The 23289-nt window shown below is 35.5% G+C and overlaps 1 protein-coding gene across 1 annotated transcript in view; it reads left to right on the top strand.

Annotated features, from left to right (window-relative positions):
* LOC128217880 (plexin-B-like) overlaps positions 1-23289 on the top strand; it is a 52395-nt gene that overhangs the window by 12343 nt on the left and 16763 nt on the right. Inside the window, exons 9-17 of the mRNA XM_052925317.1 lie at positions 4708-4828; positions 10743-10933; positions 14487-14687; positions 15215-15302; positions 16033-16314; positions 16734-16895; positions 17275-17392; positions 19327-19434; positions 19611-19759. Of these exons, the coding sequence (XP_052781277.1) occupies positions 4708-4828; positions 10743-10933; positions 14487-14687; positions 15215-15302; positions 16033-16314; positions 16734-16895; positions 17275-17392; positions 19327-19434; positions 19611-19759 (1420 nt within the window). The remainder of the gene's footprint in view (positions 1-4707; positions 4829-10742; positions 10934-14486; positions 14688-15214; positions 15303-16032; positions 16315-16733; positions 16896-17274; positions 17393-19326; positions 19435-19610; positions 19760-23289) is intronic.

Below are 23289 nucleotides of genomic sequence, written 5' to 3'. Positions count from 1 at the left end.
AGGGGCTGAGGTCAAGATCACTATTACTAAAAATAGAAAAATGGTTTCCGCCAACAGTAATTTTCAGTTACGTCTCTTTTTAATAAAAGTAAAGATAAAGTCATACAACAAATTAATTGGCTATAATTTCTGATTGCCCATAACAAAAACCTGGTTTCGTCGCATTGCGGCGCTTCTAGTTTTGTATAAAATGAGCATTTATTTGTTTCAGTGATCCATTATTATCATTATCTTTGTCGGTCTTTCGACTTCTCGTCTGAAATCCTAATGCCCCCCTCTACCAACTTTCACAGACCAAATGCATAACTTTGATTCTTTAAGACTGAAAACAACAGCAATAAACATTTAGCATTTGCGTTCATTCCACCGTGCTCTTGTTTAAATTAAAGCTTTAAGGACGGGCATTTGGGGGTCATTATCAGTTTTGCATTTAATTTTAAATCATATACAGAGTAAGCTTTCATCAATACAAAATATTAACTTAATGAAACCGGGTCAGAATATATGTCAGCATAGTATTTAAGACAAGAGTGCATATGATATTTGGTTATCTCTTGTCAAAACTAGGTAATTACGGAAACTTTAAAGACAAAGTTTTGTATAAGAGTTTCATTTTTATGCCCCTGAAGGTAGGCATATTAAAATCGCACCGTCCGTCCGTCCGTCCGTCCGGCTCTGTAACTTGCCACATGTGTTCCACATACCAAGACGACGTGTGGCATGCAAGACTCGTGTCCCTACCTCAAAGGTCAAGGTCCCACTTAGTGTTTATTCACAATAGAGTGCTGCATATAATGACATAGAGTATAGGTTTGTCCGGGCTGTAACTTTCTCTTGTATGGACAGATTTTAAAATAACTTGCCACATGTGTACCACATACCAAGACGACGTGTCGCGTACAATACCCGTGTCCCTACCTCAAAATCGCACCGTCCGTCCGTCCGGCTCTGTAACTTTCCCTTGTATGGACAGATTTTAAAATAACTTGCCACATGTGTACCACATACCAAGACGACGTGTCGCGTACAATACCCGTGTCCCTACCTCAAAGGTCAAGGTCACACTTAGTGTTTATTCACAATGGAGTGCTGCATATAAGGACATAGAGTATAGGTTGTCGTGTCCGGGCTGTAACTTTCCCTTGTATGGACAGATTTTAAAATAACTTGTTCTTTCACATATTCATTAGTGTTCATCCAATTTCAAGAAACTCAGTCAGAATATAACTCAGCATGATGATATTTAAGAATATTGGTCATTAAGGCCATTTTTTGTATTCTTTTTTACGGCAGCGCCGGAGCAATTCTTCTCAAAATTGAATGAAAACTAATACAGTTTTGAGGAACTTTATTTTTTTTCCGCAAACCAAAATATTTCATATTTAACAAAAATAAAACCGACAGCATATATGAACATCTTTCTTTCGTCAAGGAAAATCACTGCATATATAGGATTACCAATTATTAGTTTAGTCAAGGCTCATGTTGAGCATCTGACAAAACAATGCAATAACCAATAAAAACATGTCTAAACAGGGTAAGATGAATAGTAAATCAAAAATGGAGAATGCGACATTACAAATTTGTATAATATAAAAAAGCAGTAATGGCATTTTGTCAGAATATTAGTAGATATTTGAAACAACGTTGATTTGTTAATGGTCACTGAATTTTATGATCTTCCAGACCTTAACTGCTTTTGCCTTTGCATGATTTCAATCGTATGCATAACATAGATGTATATACCAGTGTAAAACCAGGGTCCCAGGTCAATATTCATGCAAAAAGCTACAGAAACAAGCTCAGTAGCAAAAAGTTAAAACATAAACCCGGTTTAGTGGCACTGGGTAAATGCCAAAGACATAGAACATAAAATCACAAACATGAAACATAGAAGAACAGCACAAAACTCCACAAACAGCACAGTGCATACATACTATATATACAAAAATAGGTATGTTTATCAAGAATTGTTAGGTACCGCCTTGGAACTGTCAGTACAATGAAAATCAAACCGCAATGCCAACAATCGTTTTGTTAAAATGGACTTTAAACAATAAGGTTTGATGCTATGAAACATTGATAAAAAACAACAACAACAAAACGAGTTAATAGTATGCGCATGTTAAACTTTTCCCCCCAAATGATCTAGCCCTATTGGATCGATTTCCAGGTTTTCTGGTACGGGGGATAGTAATTTACACTTAGTTAAATTACACAATCAGAATTCCTCGACCATTTTCCATCGACAACAACCAGGGATGTATATGGACGGTAACAATGTTACATTTAACCATGCTGCAAGTAAATTGCGAACTAATTTCATTTTAGCAGTTAAACCTTAGGCAAAGTTATTTATGCAATAATACACTTCACTGGGAATTAATTTGAACTTATTAATACAAATTGCACGTTGAAATACTTCAATTTATCATTATTATTATTATAATTATTATTATTATTATAATTATTATTATTATTATAATTATTATTATTTTATAACAATGACCTCAGCCATTGATCCAATATTCAAAGGTAATAAGCACAAAACATAAAATGAAGCGTTTTCCATTACTATTATGTTGTACCTAAATATATATACCGGTATGCCTTTTTATGCTCCCGATGGTGGGCATATTAAAATCGCACCGTCCGTCCGTCCTTCCGTCAGTCCGTGTGTCCGGCTCAATAACTCGTGTCCGGGCTGTAACTTTCCCTTGTATGGACAGATTTTAAAATAACTTGCCACATGTGTTCGGCATACCAAGACGACGTGTCGCGTGCAAGAACCGTGTCCCTACCTCTAAGGTCATGGTCACACTTAGGTGTTTATTCACAATGGAATGCTGCATATAATGACATAGAGTATAGGTTGTCGTGTCCGGACTGTAACTTTCCCTTGTATGGACAGATTTTAAAATAACTTGCCACATGTGTTTGGCATACCAAGACGACGTGTCGCGTGCAAGAACCGTGTCCCTACCTCTTAGGTCAAGGTCACACTTAGTGTTTATTCACAATGGAATGCTGCATATAAGGACATAGAGTATAGGTTGTCGTGTCCGGGCTATAACTTTTCCTTGTATGGACAGATTTTAAAATAACTCGCCACATGTGTTGGGCATACCAAGATGATGTATGGCGTGCAAGAACCGTGTCCCTACCTCTAAGGTCAAGGTCACACTTAGGTGTTTATTCACAATGGAATGCTGCATATAAGGACATAGAGTATAGGTTGTCATGTCCGGGCTGTTACTTTCCCTTGTATGGACAGATTTTAAAATAACTTGCCACATGTGTTCCACATACCAAGACGATGTGTCGCATGCAAGAACCGTGTCCCTATCTCTAAGGTCAAGGTCACGATAAGGTGTTTATTCACAATGGAATGCTGCATATAATGACATAGAGTATAGATTATCGTGTCCGGGCTGTAACTTTCCCTTGTATGGACAGATTTTAAAATAACTTGCCACATGTGTTCGGCATACCAAGACGACGTGTCGCATGCAAGAACCGTGTCCCTACCTCTTAGGTCAAGGTCACACTTAGTGTTTATTCACAATGGAATGCTGCATATAACGTCATAGAGTATAGGTTGTCGTGTCTGGACTGTAACTTTCCCTTGTATGGACAGATAATAAAATAATTTGCCACATTTGTTTGACATAACAAGACGACGTGTCGGATGCAAAACCCGTGTCCCTACCTCTTAGATCAAGGTCACACTTACTGTTTATTCACAATGGAATGCTGCATATAAGGACATATAGTATAGGTTGTCGTGTCCGGGCTGTAACTTTCCCTTGTATGGATAAAATTTAAAATAACTTGCCACATGTGTTCGACATACTATGACAACGTGTCGCGTGCAAGAACCGTGTCCCTACCTCTAAGGTCAAGGTCATTCTTGGGTGTTTATTCACAATGGAGTGCTGCATATAGGGATACAGAGTATTGGTTGTTATGTCCGGGCTGTAACTTTTCTTGTATGGACAGATTTGAAAATAACTTGCCACATGTGTTCAACATAACAAGACAACGTGTCACGTCCAAGACCCATGTCCCTACCTCTAAGGTGAAAGATACACTTAGTGTTTATTCACAATGGAATGCTGAATATAAGGATATAAGAATGTAGGTTGTCAAGTATGGTTGGTATTTTTTATGTTCTGAGGCAATTTAAAATAACTTGCCATATGTATTTGTTTGATCTTTAACTTTTCACGTACTGACCTTGTTCATAGGTCAATGTCACATTCGGGGGCATTCGTCACATACTGTGACAGCTCTTGTTATTTTTTTCTTTTATCTCAATAGTGCTCAATCTGAGATGTTATTTTTTTTTCCCTGCCAGACTATCTTTTTCCTCCAAAAAAAATGCCGTCAAACAGAATATTGAAAAAAATAATGGCCTTAATGAAGAATGAGAATAATTTGTTCAGCAGCATTAACTTCCATTAACATACACTCTTCCACAAAATCGCATTTGTGAAAATAAATTATCCAGCTTTAATGCGGTTTCCGAAAGTCCTTGTTGTTATTAATGTGATTTCCATTAATATGTATCATTCAAAGTAAAGTGCTTGGTACCAGTAATTTTAATGATGAAAATATATAAACAACATAGAATTTTCAATATTTGAAAAATTATTCAGATTCATAAAATGAGCTTTCTTCAAACACAAGTGTTTTTATATTTTTCAGCTTTCAGTGTACACTAGGTCGGTATAGCTATGATAAGCAAAATAAAACTGGATTTTCCATTTATGATGTCATGTACAAATCTGAAGAACCAACGGTTTTGTTGCCCATATGGAAAGGGCAGGTAAGCATGAAATTTGTTCTCAGAATTCAACAAATTGCTGAACATAATTTTAAACTGAAATAATATGTCAAATTATCTACAATTTTTAAAGTCATGGGTGAACTATGTTTTCTTAATAGTTCAATAAAATTAATGAGGTATGCCATTTTGTTTTAATACTCCGGAAGGAGAGCATATAAAAATTGTATTTGTCACGCACAGTGATTTTTTTAATTAAATTAAGCATGTGTTCTGTACATAATGTGTAGCGTGTATCTTCAACATTCCTTCCTTAAAATTCAAGGTTTATTTATTATGGAATGCTGCATATAATATGAGCATTGAGAATAGTTGCTTGTGTCCGGGTTGTAACTATCATGCACAGAGGGATTTGAAAATATATTGGCACATGTATTCAGTAAATTAAGGCAATGCTTCGTATGCAAAGAACCACGTCCCTATCGCACAGTTCAAGGTCAGACTAAGAAATAAATTTTCATGGAATGCTTCATTAATGCATACAGAGTGTAGCTGGTCGTGTCTTGTATATGTGTTCGGAATTTGTATTGAGTGCAAGGCCAATGTCTGTTCTACTTAATGCATCACTTATCCACCATCATGATGGCATGTGCATTAAGTTTAATTTGTCTGCATGGATGTTGCTTTTTAAAGCATACTAGTAATTGCATAATTCATTGAGATTGATTGGACTTCCAGGGCATTTGATATTTACTTGTACAACGTTTGTAAGCTCACCTGTGCACGAAGTGCTCATGGTAAAATACTTAAGGATCGGTCTTTGTCCGTACGGTCGTCAACAACTACTTGAAAGACGTCTTCTCTGAAACCGTCTGGACAAAATCAATGCAACCTCACAGGAAGGTTTCTAGGGTGACATTCTACTAAAATTACAATAAAACGTATTGATTGACCTACGACAACATCAAAATGGCAAACTTCCTCGTTTGCTTTAAAATATATCTTCTAAAACTACTGAATCAGTGATATTGAAACTGCATAGGAACTTCCCAATTACTATTACAATGACTGTTTACAAATATGGAACAACGCGTCTTAATTGACTTACAGCAACATAAAGAAATGGCCGACTGTCTCTATTATATTAAAAAATATCCTTTTTTCTTCAGCTATGTATAAAATCAAAATCATTAAAACCTGATTAAACTTTGATAAAGCTTTTCACTTGATGTTTATAGTTATAATTGTAAATTGTAAATATGAAAACTTGTATTTAGATGAGGTTTAAAATTCAAAATACATTGTGTATGTCTTTATTTCGACAATTGTTTTTTAAAAACAATGGGAAATACTTAATTTTTCAAATAAATCATTTCTAATGTAAAAATTGTCCTTTTTATATACTTAACAATTAAAGTGATGGATAATATTTCTTGTGTTTGTAGAACTACATTTTCCCCATTATTTTAATCTATAAATCCAGAATTTTCCATTGAACCTTAGGCCACTGTACAGATGTAAAGCTCTTGCATCCTTCATACGAGGGTTAGTCATAAATGACTGAGCCAGAGATCACGCCAGGATTTAGAAAGAGCAGGGTGCTAGGTCAGAAAGGGCATTTTTTGATGCGAAACAAATTTTCCTTAATAGGGTACTTGCAAAGGTCAATGTTCAAATCATTTTGTGTAAAAAATTGTTGTAACTTCTTTCAATACTAGTTTTCTTATGAGTACATTGGCTTTCTTTACGTAAGTGTCAAGATATGTTTATTTATTTATTTTTATATTTATTTCCTAAAATTGACTTAAATATGAATATCACATATAATTTATAATCATCAAATAGGGCTCTGTCAAAAAAAAGGGCACAGCAGGGCATAATAAAAAGGCAGTAAGATGAAGGAAAAAGGGCATCATGGTACCCCACTGCTTTGTAGGCCTAGCTGTAGCACTGATGAACCCTACCCATCATGATTTCATTATATAATATATGATAAAAATATTTTGTGCATCTTTTGCGCAGAAAAAAACTTACGTAACATGAAGTCATTCATATGAGATATCATTTTTATTAACATCGTGGCGTTCGTAGATAAAATTGCGTTTATTAAGGTTGAAGCTGGACGAAGAAAAAGCGCATCTGAAATTCTAAAAAGCGCTTCATGAAGTTGCTTCAGAGTCTCTCCTCGGATATATTACTATCAAGCGATGGGTGCGAGAATTTAGTACTGGGTGAAAACCCTTTAGCAACAAGCACCTGTGTGAAGGAACTTTGTCTTCGAGATGTAATAAAATGTTGAATATGTAGTAAAACTGCTAAACAGTGATTGGCGATACACTTGCTTTAAGATAACTTATAAGTTGAACATTAATCATGGATCAGTATATAGAATTCTGACTGAACGTTTGCAAAGGAAAATCGCTGTTTGCAGGGTTGGAAAAAGTTAAAAGTTTGAATATCGCTCACTCACTCCTACAAAGGTCTGGGGAAGAAGGCGATGAAATGCTGCAAATAATCTTTGCTAATGATGAAACTTGGGTACGATCCTTTGAACCTTACTAAAGGGACAGAGTAGTGAATGACACACTAATAACATGCCATGACCTGTAAAATTCCGCTGAAGTGAGACTGTCCCTAGATGATTATGATATTTGCTTATGATTTTCGCGGGGTATTGACATCACATAGGGTACCAGCGGATTAAACAGTTAGCATTGATTACAAAAAAATGTTCTAATGATAATATTCCATCCAGCATTTTGCCGCAAGATAGTTTTAACCAAAGTGAAACCTGTACATTTGGATGCTGTCATTGTTGCTGGAAAAGTTCGGCATGAAGGCGGCATCAAACTCACCTTTTGCCTAGAATAACTTTCGTTTTGTTTCACAAATGGTGACCAAACTTGGTATATTGGAAGAGTTTATGGACACCGTTCATGAGATTGTTGTTGAGGACGCTAGGGTCAAGGTCACTGAAACTTAAATATGAAAAACGGTTGTTACAGAATAACCTTAGTTAGGGTTGACATATTGTCACCATACATGGTATATAGGAATAATTTATCACGACCTTTAATAGGGATGCGTTTCGGGCCCTTAGGGTCAATGCCACTGTTACTAAAATAGATAACCGTTTAATACTGTAATAAGTTAGGGTTTACATATTGTGATCATACTTCGTATGTAGGAAGTGTTAATTGCAGCTTAACACGGGGTTGTATTTGGGGCTCCTAGCATGAAAGCAATATACCTAAGCGTCAGCGTCACACCTTGGTTAAAGTTTTTCATGTCATTATCTCAGCAAACACATCATGTATTGCATTGAAACAAGGTAACAATATACCTTAGCATCAGCATCACACCTTGTTTAAAGTTTCGCATGTAAGCACCTTCATGCTATTATCTCAGCAAACACAGCTTGTATTGCATTGAAACTTAAGTAATGTGTTACCAGCAGCTGCTATCCAACCTACTTAATTAATCATGTAAGATAACACTGATTTAAAATTAATGCTAATTATGGCACTTTAATAATTGACTTTGAAATTCTGTGGTTTTGCTTGTAAGCACACATAGAGTAATATCACAGCAACTACTTGCTGTACATCATTGAGACTTTATACAATAGTACTCAACCATCCCACCTACTTGAATAATCAAGTTAGATAACTATTTTTTGCATATTATAATGCTTATCATGGTGATTTATTATTTGCCGTATAAATTTTAGGTGAGGTTATGCATTTAAGCAGATTTAATTGAAAATCTCACTGAATACATTATTTATGATTGCATTGAGACATGTGTTCCCAATCATCCAACCTACTTTAATAATCAAAGAAGATAATCGAATATGCATATTGCAAAATAGAAATTAATTTTACACCTTTCTTTTTCAGCTTTCTGGTTAAGGTTTATCTAAACACATAAAAGTCAATAACTCTGCATGTTTATAAACCGTGTTTTTCTTCACACATCTCAGGTTAGCAATTCAGGGCCACCATGACTCTCTCGTTTTTATATTAATGTTTAACTCAAATTACAAACTTATTTGCCAGCTAACCAAAACAACAACACCCCCACCAAAAAAAACACTGAAACGGTTTTTTTTGCTAGAAGGTCAGCACACCAGCCCATGTAAACAACACGTAATACATACATGGAAACTACTTGTGCAAATTAGTGAACATCATACCCAGTTTTTTAGCTCTACTTGCCAAAGGCCAGAAGAGCTTATGCGATGGTAATGTGTACGTAGTATGTGCATCCGTGCGTCCGTGCGGTCGTGCGGTCGTGCGTTCGTGCGTCTGTAAACAATTGCTTGTGAACACGATACAGTCTTCTACAGTATCTAGATATCCATTAGAGCTCGGTTCCTTTCGAAAACCAGCCAGATCCGCCCATAAATGCCTAGATTATGGGCCATGAAAGTTTTAAAGAAATGCTTTCTATTTTTAGCCAGGTCTGCATGAGCGAATTCTATTTTTAGCCAAGTTTACATGTACATGTAAATTTAAGTCTAGAGTTGAGGGAGACAATTTGCAAGTCTAGGATTTTGAGAGACAATTTGCTTTTTGCTTCTGCAGTTGATTTTGTGAATTACTCTGCCTTGTTCTTGTTGAAAGCCCAAAGGCCATTTTTTAGCTTTCAGTTCTGTAGTTTGCGCATTCATCTTAACAAAATTGGTTGTGAATGTTTAAGTTATGCACCTGGTGTCATTACTGGCCACACCCAGGGTTCACAGGTTTGGTAAACATAAATCTGGAAAGGTTTGAAAATCTTTTTGTGTGTTCATGCATCCATCTCAGCACAATTGATTGTGAATGGTTGTTCAAATTGATCAATGTTGTCCTAGGATGCCCTTGACTTTGACCTTTTGACCAACTTTTTTAACTTTTAAAACTACTGAAATTTTTACTATGAGTACAGTTTTGAAAGCATTTTTTTTTGTCAGATGACTTTTACTTGGCACATATTAAAATAGTTCATGCAACTAATCTGCTTACAATACTTTCTGGGCTCAGATGTTGAACGTGCTACGTTTTCAGGTAACCCAAACACAAAACATAAAGTATATGTCTGTTGCCTTTTACCCATACATACATGCTCTGGATTGATATGACCACAAAAGCCATGCCAGTAGAGCATAGGCCCTTTTGGGCCTCTTGTTATATATAGTATAAATTCACTGTGCTGTTTGTGGAGTTTTGTGGCTTTTACCCTGTGTCATTAAACCGGGTTTATGTTTAAACATATTGCTGCTGAGTTTGTTTCTGTAGCTTTTCGCATAAATATGGATTAGACAACAGTATCTGTCAAAACATAGTTTGTAAATTAGAGTACATTTTAATACACTTACATTGTATTTCTCTATTCAAAAGCTGCATGAAAAAAAATATAGTGCAGTTTTTTTACAAGATTTTCAAAATTACAAGACATCTGTATATATTTGGGTTCTTATAGTATGTTCTATTTATATATTCTTGTCTAATTGTATAAAATAAAGGACACCAAAAGAAAGTGATATTCTGTCTCTATAACATCTTTTTAATGAGGACTAAACCTTAATTATCTTTCAACGTTTGTATGATGGTCACGCTCTTGAAATTGCTAGGGTATAAGCTGTTCAGCTCGGAAACGAACATACACATTCCTAGACTTCCTAACACAAAGACAATTAACATACGCTTCAGTTCTAAAATTGTATTTAAATCCTATATAACACTAACCATTTGATTGACTATGTAATGTTTGATCACAGAGAATGGTTAAATTAAATTAAATCATTTAAATGTGACACAGTATGCAAGGGCATTGAGCTATATGTTTCACATTCAATTTGCATACATTTTGCAAAACAATCATAAAGTATCAATTTCCTTCTGAAATTGGGCCGCATCGCAGGTAGATAATGAATAATTGTTTCTTTTTAATATTTATTAAAAAATGGTTTCAGGATGATGTGTATGTGCAATCAATGGAACCCAAAAAAGGTCCGGCAATCGGGGGAACAGTTATTTCATTATTTGGAAAGAATCTTGGTATTGGTAATCGAGTTGTTCAGAATGTAAAGTTCCTGTCTCGAGAGGGTGTGCTTCCAACAAGTACCTGTAAACATTCAAAAGTTCAATCAGAACATTTGGCTATGTAAGTTTTTTTAACCATTACCCTGATGTTTAGTGTTTTTTATGCATAGATTAGTTATATGAATTGTGAAATTGTCTTGTCTCAAAAATTGGTTTAGTTGCCATGCTAAGTGAATGTTACAGAAAACTTAGATAAAGTTTAGAATTTCTCATAAAATTACTACATTTTACATTGCATTTTGTGACAGTTTTTCATAATGATTATTTATATATTATACCCTCATCGCTCACCACATTAAATTACAACCTGATTTATAAACTTGCGTTTAATCCTTAATGTGATGATATTCATTGGCTATTATCTAAAGTACTAGTTTTTTTCACGACACCCCAATTTACGCCGAAACTTAAAAAGAATATTATATAACAACACAATGGCTGGATATTAAACATTGTCTAATCTCCTCTAACAACAACCATGTATTACATTCTCGTTAATATCATTCACATATTGCTCTTATTTCAGATTTTTAAAAATAATATTTTTGGTTGTGAAAGGTTAATTGGGGGAATTAGTGTAGGTTTTGTGGGTAATTAAGAACCAGCCCTTCGGTAAACCCAGTTGTGTTCCCGCGGTCGTGGATTCGAGCTTTTTACATCAGGGCCACTTTTAAGTTAAGAAGACCTTTTTAAACTCAAAATTAATGTTACCGAAGACGGAGTGTAATTTGTGTTTCTTGTCAATGTGGTTTTCCCTTTCTTGATTATTTTCACGACCTATAATGTCACACAAATGTATGTAATGCAGCTATGTAGAGTTTTAAATAAATCTGAAAACCAAAATTCAATATTTACAAATAAACACTAATTTCAGTGTAGATGTACTGAGCCTTACTTGTTGACAAATGTAGTAAACCACTGTGATAAAACGGACTTAATTCAATGCACTAGAATAACGTAGTGGGGGAGATTAGTTCAAATTACTAAGGGCCATGATCATAATTTGAAAGTCATTGGCAATACGCTGTAAACATTGATTAATAAAATATATCTGAAATATTTTAATCAGTGATGGGAAAAATACAGCTAATACATGAGACTGATATCATTCTTAACAACAAGGTTGTGGTTTAAAAATATATTGATAGAATAAATATAGGGTACTAGGTAAGTGTTGAATATGTAATATTGATGGCAAGACTAAAAAAAATAATTTCTAAGTCTCACATGATACTCTTGATATGTGTTCAACACTATAACCCATTATTTGACAGGCATTGTTTGGAAATTTTATAATTAGCTCTACTGGCCAAAGGCCAGCAGAGCTAATGCGATGGTAATGTGTACGTCGTATGTGCGTCCGTGCGTGCGTCAGTGCGTCTGTAAACAATTGCTTGTGAACACGATACAGTCTTCAGTTTTGATTGTATCTCGATGAAACTTGTACAGTATTTAGATATCCATCAGTACTCGGTTCCTTTGGAAAACCAGCCAGATCCGCCAATGCATGCCTAAATTAAGAAAGTATAAAAAAAATGTTATTTTAGCTAAATCTAATTTTAGCCAAGTCCACTTGAGCGAAGTCTATTTGTAGCAAAGTTTACATGTAAAGTCAAGTCTAGGGTTAAAGGGAGACAACTTGCTTTTTGGTTATGCAGTTGGTTTTGTGTACTACTCTCCCTTGTTCTTGTTGAAAGGCCAGGGCCATTTTTAGCTCTAATGGCCAAAGTGTCTGTCAGTCGCGCATCAATCTAAAACAATTGGTTATGAATGTTTGTTCAAATTATGCTCCTGGCGTCATTACTTGCCATGCCCCAGGTTCAACGGTTTGGTATACTTAAATTGGGAAATGTTTGAAAATCTTTTTTGTGCTTGCGCATCCATCTAATCACAATTGCTTTTAAATGTTTGTTCAAAATATGCCCCTGGGGTCATTACTGGCCATCCCCCGGGGTTCACAGGTTTGGTATACTTAAATTGGAAATGTTTGAAAATCCTTTTGTCTGAAACAGCTATGCAGACCCTTGCTATTTTGAATAAGGCATAATTTAGTGGTTCGCTACCATGGTTGTTCAAATTATGCCCTGGGTCAAAACTGGCATTGCCCCATGGGTCACAAGTTTCCTAGATACTTATTAAGAAATATTTTCAAAATCTTCTTGTTTCAAACCACAAGGCTCATACCTTTGATATTTGTTGTGGAGCATCATATGATGACCGTCTAGCAAAACAGTTGAAATTATGTCCCTGGGGACAAAGCTGGCCCCACCCCTTTTGACATAATTTTATATTTTTAAAGCTACAGCAATGAAATTTGGACCATGTGTTCAGTTTTGCAAACAAGCATCAAATTTGTCCTCGAAGACCTTGACTTTGACCCTTTGACCAAATGTTTTGTTTTTAAAAGCTACAGAAATGATATTTTGACCATGAATACAGTTTTGAAAGCAAATATTTTTTCCTCAGGTGACCTTTACTTGGCACATATTAAAATAGTTCATGCAACTAATCTACCATGGTTGTTCAAATTATGCCCTGGGTCAAAACTGGCATTGCCCTTGGGGTCACAAGTTTCCTAGATACTTATTAAGAAATATTTTCAAAATGTTCTTGTTTCAAACCACAAGGCTCATACCTTTGATATTTGTTGTGGAGCATCATATGATGACCGTCTAGCAAAACAGTTGAAATTATGCCCCTTTGGGACAAAGCTGGCCCCACCCCTTTTGACATAATTTTATATTTTTAAAGCTACAGCAATGAAATTTGGACCATGTGTTCAGTTTTGCAAACGAGCATCAAATTTGTCCTCGAAGACCTTGACTTTGACCCTTTTGACCACATGTTTTGTTTTTAAAAGCTACAGAAATGATATTTTGACCATGAATACAGTTTTGAAAGCAAATATTTTTTTCCTCAGATGACCTTTACTTGGCACATATTAAAATAGTTCATGCAACTAATCTGCTTACAACACTTTCAGATGTTGAACGTGCAACGTTTTCAGCTAACCCAAACACAAAGCGTTAACTATATGTGTGTTGCCTATTACCAATACATACATTCTCTGGCTTGAAAATGACAACAAGAGCCATGCCAGTAGAGCATAGGTCCTTATGGGCCTCTTGTTTTTTTGTAGTTAAGGCACTTCATGGCCATCAGAAACTTGAAAAAAAGCAAACAATAATGACTGTGTCAGGTTCTATTAAAATGAACTGTATACATCAAAAGTACCTGCCTCATTTGAACAATTTGTTCATAAGTAAAACCTAAAATACTAGCATCTAACCACGTTTGTTTTTGGAATACATTGCTGGTATCATTGAGGTGACGTGGCTTTCCGCGTTATGCACTTACGACACTTATTCATTGTTACCCCCCCCCCCATCAAAGATGAACATAAAACATAGTTCATAATTTTGTTTAATTGAGTCGAGGTACATGTAGCTAGATGAATAATTCCTACTATGATATTTCTTTAGTTAAGCCCTTTGAGCTAAAATTGCCAATAAAACAAAATTATTATTGTATAAATCGCTGAACTGCTTTTCTTTAAAATGTTTGTGTCTGTGTTTATTATACATCTAAAAATCTTTAACCACTTTCTATTGCAGGACAGTTTTTGAAAACTTTTACGTCACATGCGAAGTAAGTATTGATGTCGACAGAGAACCAGGAACAAATATGACATTTAAGGAACTGGAAATTCCAGTAAACCAGCGTATAGAGGGAAAAAATGTACTTTCGGATCTGATTTTCAAATTTTTACCAAACCCTGAAATTAGAAGCATTCATCCAACAAAGGGTTTCTTGAGGTAAGCTAACATTATCAGGGGTACCTGCATAATAAATTGACAGTGTAACGGTGTTATGCTTCCAGGACGGAGATTATTATTTTTATTATCATAGTTCCCATATTGTCTGAGCATCTGTTCGCTGTCCATTTCGATATTATCAACAATGATACAACTTAAATCATGAACGGTATAACACTTAAAATAGTTTTATTAGCGAAAAGTGCTTGTACGTCAGCTGACTATATAAGGATCACGATGCAATTTTAACTCTTCTGTTATTTAAAAAAAAACTGGAGGTATGGAATAGCCTTGATGTCGTCATCGAGACCGTCACAGCTGATATTTTGTACACATTTTGCCATAGACAATAGATAATGTAAAGCAATGCCTGGCTTTAGTAAGTGTTGAGTTATGCCCCCTTTTCGACTCCCCTCTTCCGATACGTGTTGCCGTTCACTCTATGATTCTCTTGTTAGATTATAATGGCCCACAAGGTCTTATTATACAGTGGTGTTTTGTTCATGATGCTGGTTTATTGATTTCAGTGGTGGTACAATATTAACAGTCAAGGGACAACATCTGAACAGTTCGAATGTTGGTACTGTATCCATAAGTAACGAAAAAGAGACACAGGTAGGCTAAAATAGACATGTTTTATGTTTAGTACTTAGTGAAAAGGCCTGAAAGATTTTCCTAAATATTTGTCTTTGATTGTTCTTCATTCATGAGCTTAAAATTACATACTTTGAAAGTAACAAACTTTGGTGCAAATAGCAACATAACAGTATGGTACAATGTCATGAAAATGCCACGGTTCTTTGCAGGATTTGTCTTCAGTATTTGACCTCAAAGTTAACCATTAAATAACAAAATATGCAACTCCTTATTGTGCTTTGAATGATGAGATTTGCTGTCTGGCGAATTAATATCAAAATCATCTAAGCGGGCTCACTGCAGAACATTCGTAAACGAGTACTATGGGTTACTCTTGGAGATATTTAAGATTTCATCACATATTTTCATGTCTATTTATGTCGTTATGCTGTATGAACACAGGTGAGCTCCGAGCGAATCTTTAAACAGTACTAACCGGAAAATAAGCTAGCATTCCAACCTCCATTCATATAGCATGGAAACATTTAACAGATGTTAAAGTTTTAATAATTGTTTATCATATCTGTAAATGTATATGTATAGGAATGATTCCAGACAGATTTCCACTGGTCTTATTCACTGCAAATACAGTGAAATTGAAGACTGATTTCGAATGGTTATAATCAATACTACTCGTACAAAGGAAAATTCTGGAAATTTTAGCAAATGTAGCAAAATATTATGTTAATGCCTTTTATTTATTTGATAGGAAAACTGCATAATAGATCCCAATTCGGCCGACCAAGTTCTCTGTAAAGTACCAAATGCCACAGTTGGTGTGAGGAATGCATTAGAAAGTAACACGCCCTCCAATAGCCAAAGGAAGAAAAGGTCATCACACTGCGATGGATGTGTAACAGTTGATATTCTTGTAAAACTGGACGGTGTTGAATCGCATTTTACCATTTCATATTATCATGATCCTTCCATCAACAAATTTGATGAAAATGTTCTGCTTTACCAAACAGATCAACAGTATTTGGAAATAAAGGTTTGTAGTTCACAATAGTTTTAGAATAATATTATTTAAACCTTTGTAAGTAATTTACTAGCACGGCTAATGCGTTGTATGCAATTTGCTGAAACAGTTATAGCTCTGTACGCAATTTACAAGCACTGTTAAATAACATGGGACTTTAATACTAAGCTTTTCAAGCTATGTATGCCATTAACATTATCGCGGCAAATGAAATTAACTTTAACAATTAACGAGTGTATGCACTAAACTGATAAAAGATGTGTATGCGATTAATTCGCTTTGCTTCGTATGCGATTTACTTGGATGTTTCGCATGCAAATAAGCATGTGCACAATTCTGTAACTACTTTTGTGATGGAGTTGAATGTTCATCAATATTATGTTTTGCTATTAGACAAGTTACACAATTATCCTATCTATGTTGTGTTAAAGGGCGAAAATCTTAACCTTGTTGCGGAGATGCATGACATCAACGTTACGATTGGATTAGGTGAATGTAATGTTGTGGAGCTCACAGGCACTTATATGCGATGCAAGGCCCCAAGTTCTCAACCACAGCCAGGGATACCAGGAGCTACTTTGCCCGAAGTCAATGTAAGAACTCTAGCATAACTTATTGCTAATAAGTAGAATTGGCCTTTTCTCGAAACGTACCATTAAAACTTCACAACTGACTTAGGGTAGTAGGATATCTGAAAGTTTAGTTATAGAGAATTAAGGTATCATATATAATAGAATTGACAACATTTTTTGTGATTATAAAAGCCTTATACCTTTGGCAGGCAGTTATGATAAAAGCTTCTGATCAGTTTGCTGCAACATGTTGAGCTTATTTTCCTTCATTCACTGTAAAACATATTTTGCTAGTTATATGACCGACGGTACTTGATTAGGACAGAGTAGTATCAAGTATCCAGGGTTTAGTGATGATCTGAACTTAATGATGTTAGTTTTTTCATTCCTTACATTATAGGTGACAATAGGAAACATACAAAGAACTGTTGGATACATTGAGTATCAAAAGAAGTTCGAGAACGTCCTTATCATAGCCGGAGCAGCAGCTGGAACTGCACTGTTTCTTCTTGTTTTGGGTGATAATTTTATAACTCACGCACAATATAATTTTTAAATATTATTGTTTTGTTGAGAGCATAAACCAAGTAAATTTGATTTGTAATTTTATTTAACCATAGTAGACATTATGGGTTAATAATTGAAATAAATGCTCCTTTTAAGACTTATTTATCATAAAATACTTGAAACTTAATGAATAAATATTTAACACATACTTTATCAAAATGTTCCTGTGCGTAAAGATGTTTTCAGGTACAAAATACAAATTACCATGTATGTATTTTCACTGATATTATTTTTATGTAATACTTCCAATGAAAGCATTCTTGGGTCTGATACATCCAGTGATATCATTTTGCCACCCTTCGAAGAAGGGGAGGAATATTGCTTTGCACATATCGGTTGATCGGTATGTCGGTCGGCCCGCCTGTCTGTCGGAAGATTAAAGCTCGTCCGAGTGATAACTCGACAATTCCTGGACCTATGGTCATGAAACTTGACATGAAGGTTGGGCCCGAGATGACCCCTATTGATTGGAGGGATCATGGGGTCAAAGGTTAAGGTCACTCAAAAAGGTTGTCAAAGCTTGCCTGAGTGATAACTCAACAATGCCTGGACCTATGGTCATCAGACTTAAAATGGTGGCTGGGCCTGACCAGTAAATGAACCCTATTGATTTTAGGGGTCATTGAATCAAAGGTTTAAGTCACAGTGACTTTGAATGCAAAAGGTTGTCCGATTGAAAACTCGACAATGCCTGCACATATGGCCACCAGACTTGACCTGGAGGTTGGTCCTGACCAGTAGACACCTTTTTATTAAAGGGGTTATCGGGTCAAGGGTCAAGGTGTTGTCACAGTGACCTTGAACGCAAATAAAATTTGTCCGTATGATTACTCAACAATGCCTGCACAAATGGCCCTCAACCTTGACATTAAGGTTTGAGGCCTAGATGACCTCTATTGATTTTGAGGTCATAAAGTCAGAGGTCAAGGTCACAGTGACCTTGAACGAGAAAACTTGTCCGAATGATAATTAGACATTGGGTAGATTTTTGGGCCTCATATTTTACGTGGAGTTTGTGCATGACCAGTTGATGACCCCTATTGATTTTGGGACCTTCAACACAAAAAGCTTGTCTGAAGAATGCTATTGTGAATACCAGATGGAGAAACTTCAGACGCATTTATTTCTAGTAACAAGGTGTATATAAGGTACCCTCAGCTGACAACTCTTGATCATCCTGCAAGACAAGTTGTGTTTTTTAGACTTAGTGGTAATAAACTTACATAAATTGCCAAAATGCTACAAGATCTTGACTATTAACATATTACTAGTTTTTTTATAACTCATACTTGTAAAACTTACATCATATTTACTGGTTCCCTGCTTCTAGAAGGATACATGTTTATCTGCATATATCAGTCATCATAAGAACATGATTAAAAATTGTACCTTTTATCTTCACACTTTGGTCATAATCTTAAAACTGCCTCAGAGGCATGCACTGTCATTGAAAAATCAGCTGTCATTTAGGTCCAAGCATAATTCATTCAATACTCCAAATATAACATGACCCTTAGGGGGGCATAATGTTTGACAAACAAATCTTGTTCTTTCTCTCTTTTCATGCAATAATAGTAGTATGTGTCTTTATATTTATCTGATGTTTCCAGTGATAACATTTATTGTCTGATACCAGTGATAGTATTCTTTGTCTAATACTTCCAATTTGTATTATCCTTCCAGTGAAAACATTAATTGTCTAATACTTCAAATGAAAACATTCTTTGTCTGATACTTCTAGTGATTATTTCATGTTTTCTGGCAGTAATAACATTTATCTGATACTTCCAGTAAAATCATTAATTTAAGCATTCTTCGTCTGATGCATCCTGTGTATTATTTTCTGTTTTTTTTTCAGTGATAACAATTGTTTGTTTCCTTACAGTGGTAGCGTTCTTTGTCTGCAAGTATCGGAAGGTGGGATCCAAAGCGAAAGCCCTGGAGAAACAACTAAACGACCTTGAATTGGAAATCAAACATGTTGCAAAAGAGGGTCAGTTAGAGCGATTAGTACATAAAGAATGAATTATACTGATAAGGGAAACATTTTTTTATGCTTTAATTATACAATGAGGAAAGGATCTCAAGTTGATCAACTAATTAAGGCGAATCCTAGAATAAGATGTAATAGCTGAATTAGTTTGAATATCATTTCCCAAACTATTTCAGAGTTCCTTGACATGCAGACGTCCATGTCGACAGTTAACCGTAACCTTATAGAGCAAGGATTCCCCTTCCACTCGTATCAACAGTACGCGTGTAATGCCATGTTCGCTACCGACTATCTGATGTCAGATCCTGTAGTAAGTAGTTACAAGGTACGCATGCTTTCTAACCCTTTCCCACCTTGTATATCAATCACAGCATCACCTGTACAACATTGAATACACTTATCGATTTGAAACACAAAGGCCATTTGTTCATAATTTTAAGTTTACTTAAGTTCATGGTTTTAACTTAATATTCACATGGGTCTAGAACAACCTGGCCAATGGCTCTTAGCAATAATTTTGCTTAAATCGGATTACGTCCGACCTCATAAAATAACTACTTTATTAAACAAACGTATATATTGAATCCAAGCCTACTTGCCTTTGTTTTGTCCAGTATATCATGTGGCTCGTAAATCTTTCCATTCGTTTAACAGTTTTTGAATATTTCTATCAGGATTGTTAAGCATAATGTGAATGGTAATAATGCAAAGCTGCCTAAAATAGAATATTTATAACCTGGAAACCAATAAAATGATGTAAGATCATTGAATTTACAAATGCATGTGGACCTGGATTCAACTTTTTTGTTAAAGCCCTTTTATATATCTATTATGACCAGCGTATTTGATTATGAAGAATAAAGTAGGAAATAACTGGCTTGGTTATGTCTCTTGAATGCTTCTTATTTATCTTTTGTCTGATAGTGAAAATTGTCGACAAAAAAATTGTGTTCAAAAGGAGACTGGTATAACATAAGAATATAATGTTGACATGTTCCTCTGCAGTGATGACAATTACAATTACAATTATGTATTATAAATTTTGTTTTATGAAACCCTTGAAAAGTATCTTTTTGGTGTGCAGCAGTGCACATAGCTCCCTTTTACAAACTAACACTCTTAAGGTGTAATTCCTGCCGCCATCTCTTTTATCTTTCTGTTTATAAAGTTGATTTCATTTTTTATCTTTACGCATTGAGATGTTTTTCAGAATTTTATTTTTTTATTTTACATTTGATTATATCCAAATATTGGCTAATGTGCTTTAAACATTGATGGTAATATAGCAATACTTTGTACAGGTAATGCTCAAAGTAACCACTTCCTTATGCCATGTTTCATCAAGTATTATTGTATTGTTTGTTGAATGTTTCAAAGATGTCAAAAGGTACTTACATACAATAAAATAAGTGATATTATATGGGAAAAATGCATTTCTAAACTCTGTTTGCTCAATTTTGATAGCATGTTGGTTCCATGAATCAATTTTTGACACAAGCAATGGTATGGTATAGTCTTTGTTTTGTACTGACTTTTAAAGCCTCTTCGATTGCTGCATGCCACATTGTCAGACACAACTCAGGATGTTAGAACTATCAAACTCTGGTGAGGCAAAATGTAGATTGATTTTCATTTGTTCCAGCAAGTTGAATGTGTAAATTGTTATGTGACTGTTTCCCTCCTTGCATTGTTTTTGGATATATATGAATGTCGACTTAACTGTTTCTTTTGTTTGTTTTTTGTGGAGTAAAAACAGGCTAGAATCAATTATTGGCATTACGTTTGGTGTCCCTATTGCAAATGTGGAGTTTTTCAAAGACTTAGATTTTGTAATAGCTCTTGCATCATTGACAATACCATGAAACCTTTAAGACACACTCTTAGTTGTCATTCCCCTCAAAGAGATGCAATTCCCATGTTTAAGCATATTTGTTGTATTAATCCCTACGTTGTTTGACTGAGTAAAGTGGACGAGCAAGCAGGATTTGCTTGCAGTGCTCGATACTGGGCTTAGCGGCTCCAAATGATTTTGTCTTCTAGTGTGTGTTATGTTTTGGATTGTCTGCCTTTCGAAGAAAACATGACATGTTATTGTCATAGCCTTGGTGTAGTTATCATTGGAGTCTGCGTCATCAGCACATTTGTTGTGTGCAAGAACACAAGAATTGGCTTCAACCTGTAACAAGTCAAAAACAGTTTGAGTTTTAAATGAAACTTGGTAAATATATAGCAAGGGGCAATACACTCATGTAGCAAGACTTTAACTCTTGTTTTACTAATGTTCAAAATAAAACAGACATAAATTTAGCCTTCGCTTTCACTCTGTAACTGTCTTATGTAAAGAATGAAATTACTCCTTTATCATTCTATATTTCATATTGTCTTTTTAATTTGCTGGTTGTATCAGTTTGACTATGCCTTTATCTATGTGATAAAAGACTTTGATTGAATGAAGAAATACCTCTGGGAAACTTGGGCTTCTGATAAGCTTTTTGTTTGATCTCCCAGCTTAAATCTCATTAACATTATGTTTATGTACTTTTATCAATTTATAGGTCCTAACATTTAATGTTGATAGATGCTATTGTTAATGTACTTAAGTTTCTCTTCATACCGAGAAGCAGTAAATGAACTGTTAATCTACTAAGGTACATTTAAGAGTTCCACAAGCTCATAGTCATAGTAACTACAAACTTTCACTATGCATGCATGGATGACACACCTTAATAAGTAGGCTTCTTATTTTTTATGCCCCCCTTCGAAGGAGAGGGGTATATTGCTTTGCAAATGTCGGTCGGTTCGTCGGTCTGTCGGTAGACCAAAGCTTGTCCAAGTGATAACTCAACAATTGTCGAATGGTCATTAAACTTGGCATGAAGATATGGCCTGCCCAGTAGAGACCCCTTTTGATTTTAGAGGTCATCAGGTAAACGGTCAAGGTCACAGTGACCTTAAATTTTAAAAAGATTTTAAAGCTTGTCCGAGTGATTAATCAACAATGCCTAGACCTATGGTCATCAAACTTGACATGGAGGCTGGGCTTGACCAGTACTTGACCCCCGGATTTTAGGGGTCATTTGGTAAAGGTCACTGTGACCTTGAATGATTAAAGGTCGTCTGATTGGTAATTTGACAATGCCTGCACCCATGGCACTCAATCTTGACTTGGAGGTTGGGTCTGACCAGTAAATGACCCCCTGTAGATTTTGGGGTTCATCAGGCCAAAGGTCAAGGTCACATTGACCTTGAATGGTAAAAAAGTTGTTTGATGGAAACCCCACAATGCCTTCACCTATGGCTCTCAAACTTAACTTGTAGGTTGGGCCTGACCAGTTGATGACCCCTTTTGATTTTGGGGGTCATCAGGCCCAAGATCAAGGCAACATTGACCTTGAATGATAAAAGGTTGTCCGGAAATAACTTGACAATGCATCCACCCATAGCCCTCAAACTTGACTTGTTGGTTTTTCCGGACCAGTTGATGACCCCTATTTATTTTGGGAATCATCAGGTCAAAGGTCAAGGTCACAGTGACCTTGAAGGCAAACTCGACGATTCCTGGTCTTATGGTCATCAAACTTGACATGAAGGTTGGGCCTGACCAGTAAAAGACTCCTCTTGAATTTTGTTTTGATCGGGTCAAAGGTCAAGGTCACAGTGACCTTTTACACGAAAAATTAACAAAGCTTCTCCCAGTGATATCGCAACAAAGCTTGGACCTATGATCATCAAACTTTACTAGGAGGTTGGGCCTGACCTGTAGATGACCCCTTTTAATCTAAGGGGTCATCGGGTAAATGGTCAAGGTCACAGTGTTCTCGAAGCAAAAAATTGTCTGTGTAATAACTAGACACT

The sequence above is a fragment of the Mya arenaria genome, chromosome 14 (genome assembly GCF_026914265.1).
Source record: "Mya arenaria isolate MELC-2E11 chromosome 14, ASM2691426v1".
Lineage (NCBI taxonomy): Eukaryota > Metazoa > Mollusca > Bivalvia > Myida > Myidae > Mya > Mya arenaria.
This window is presented reverse-complemented; position numbering and strand designations above follow the sequence as displayed.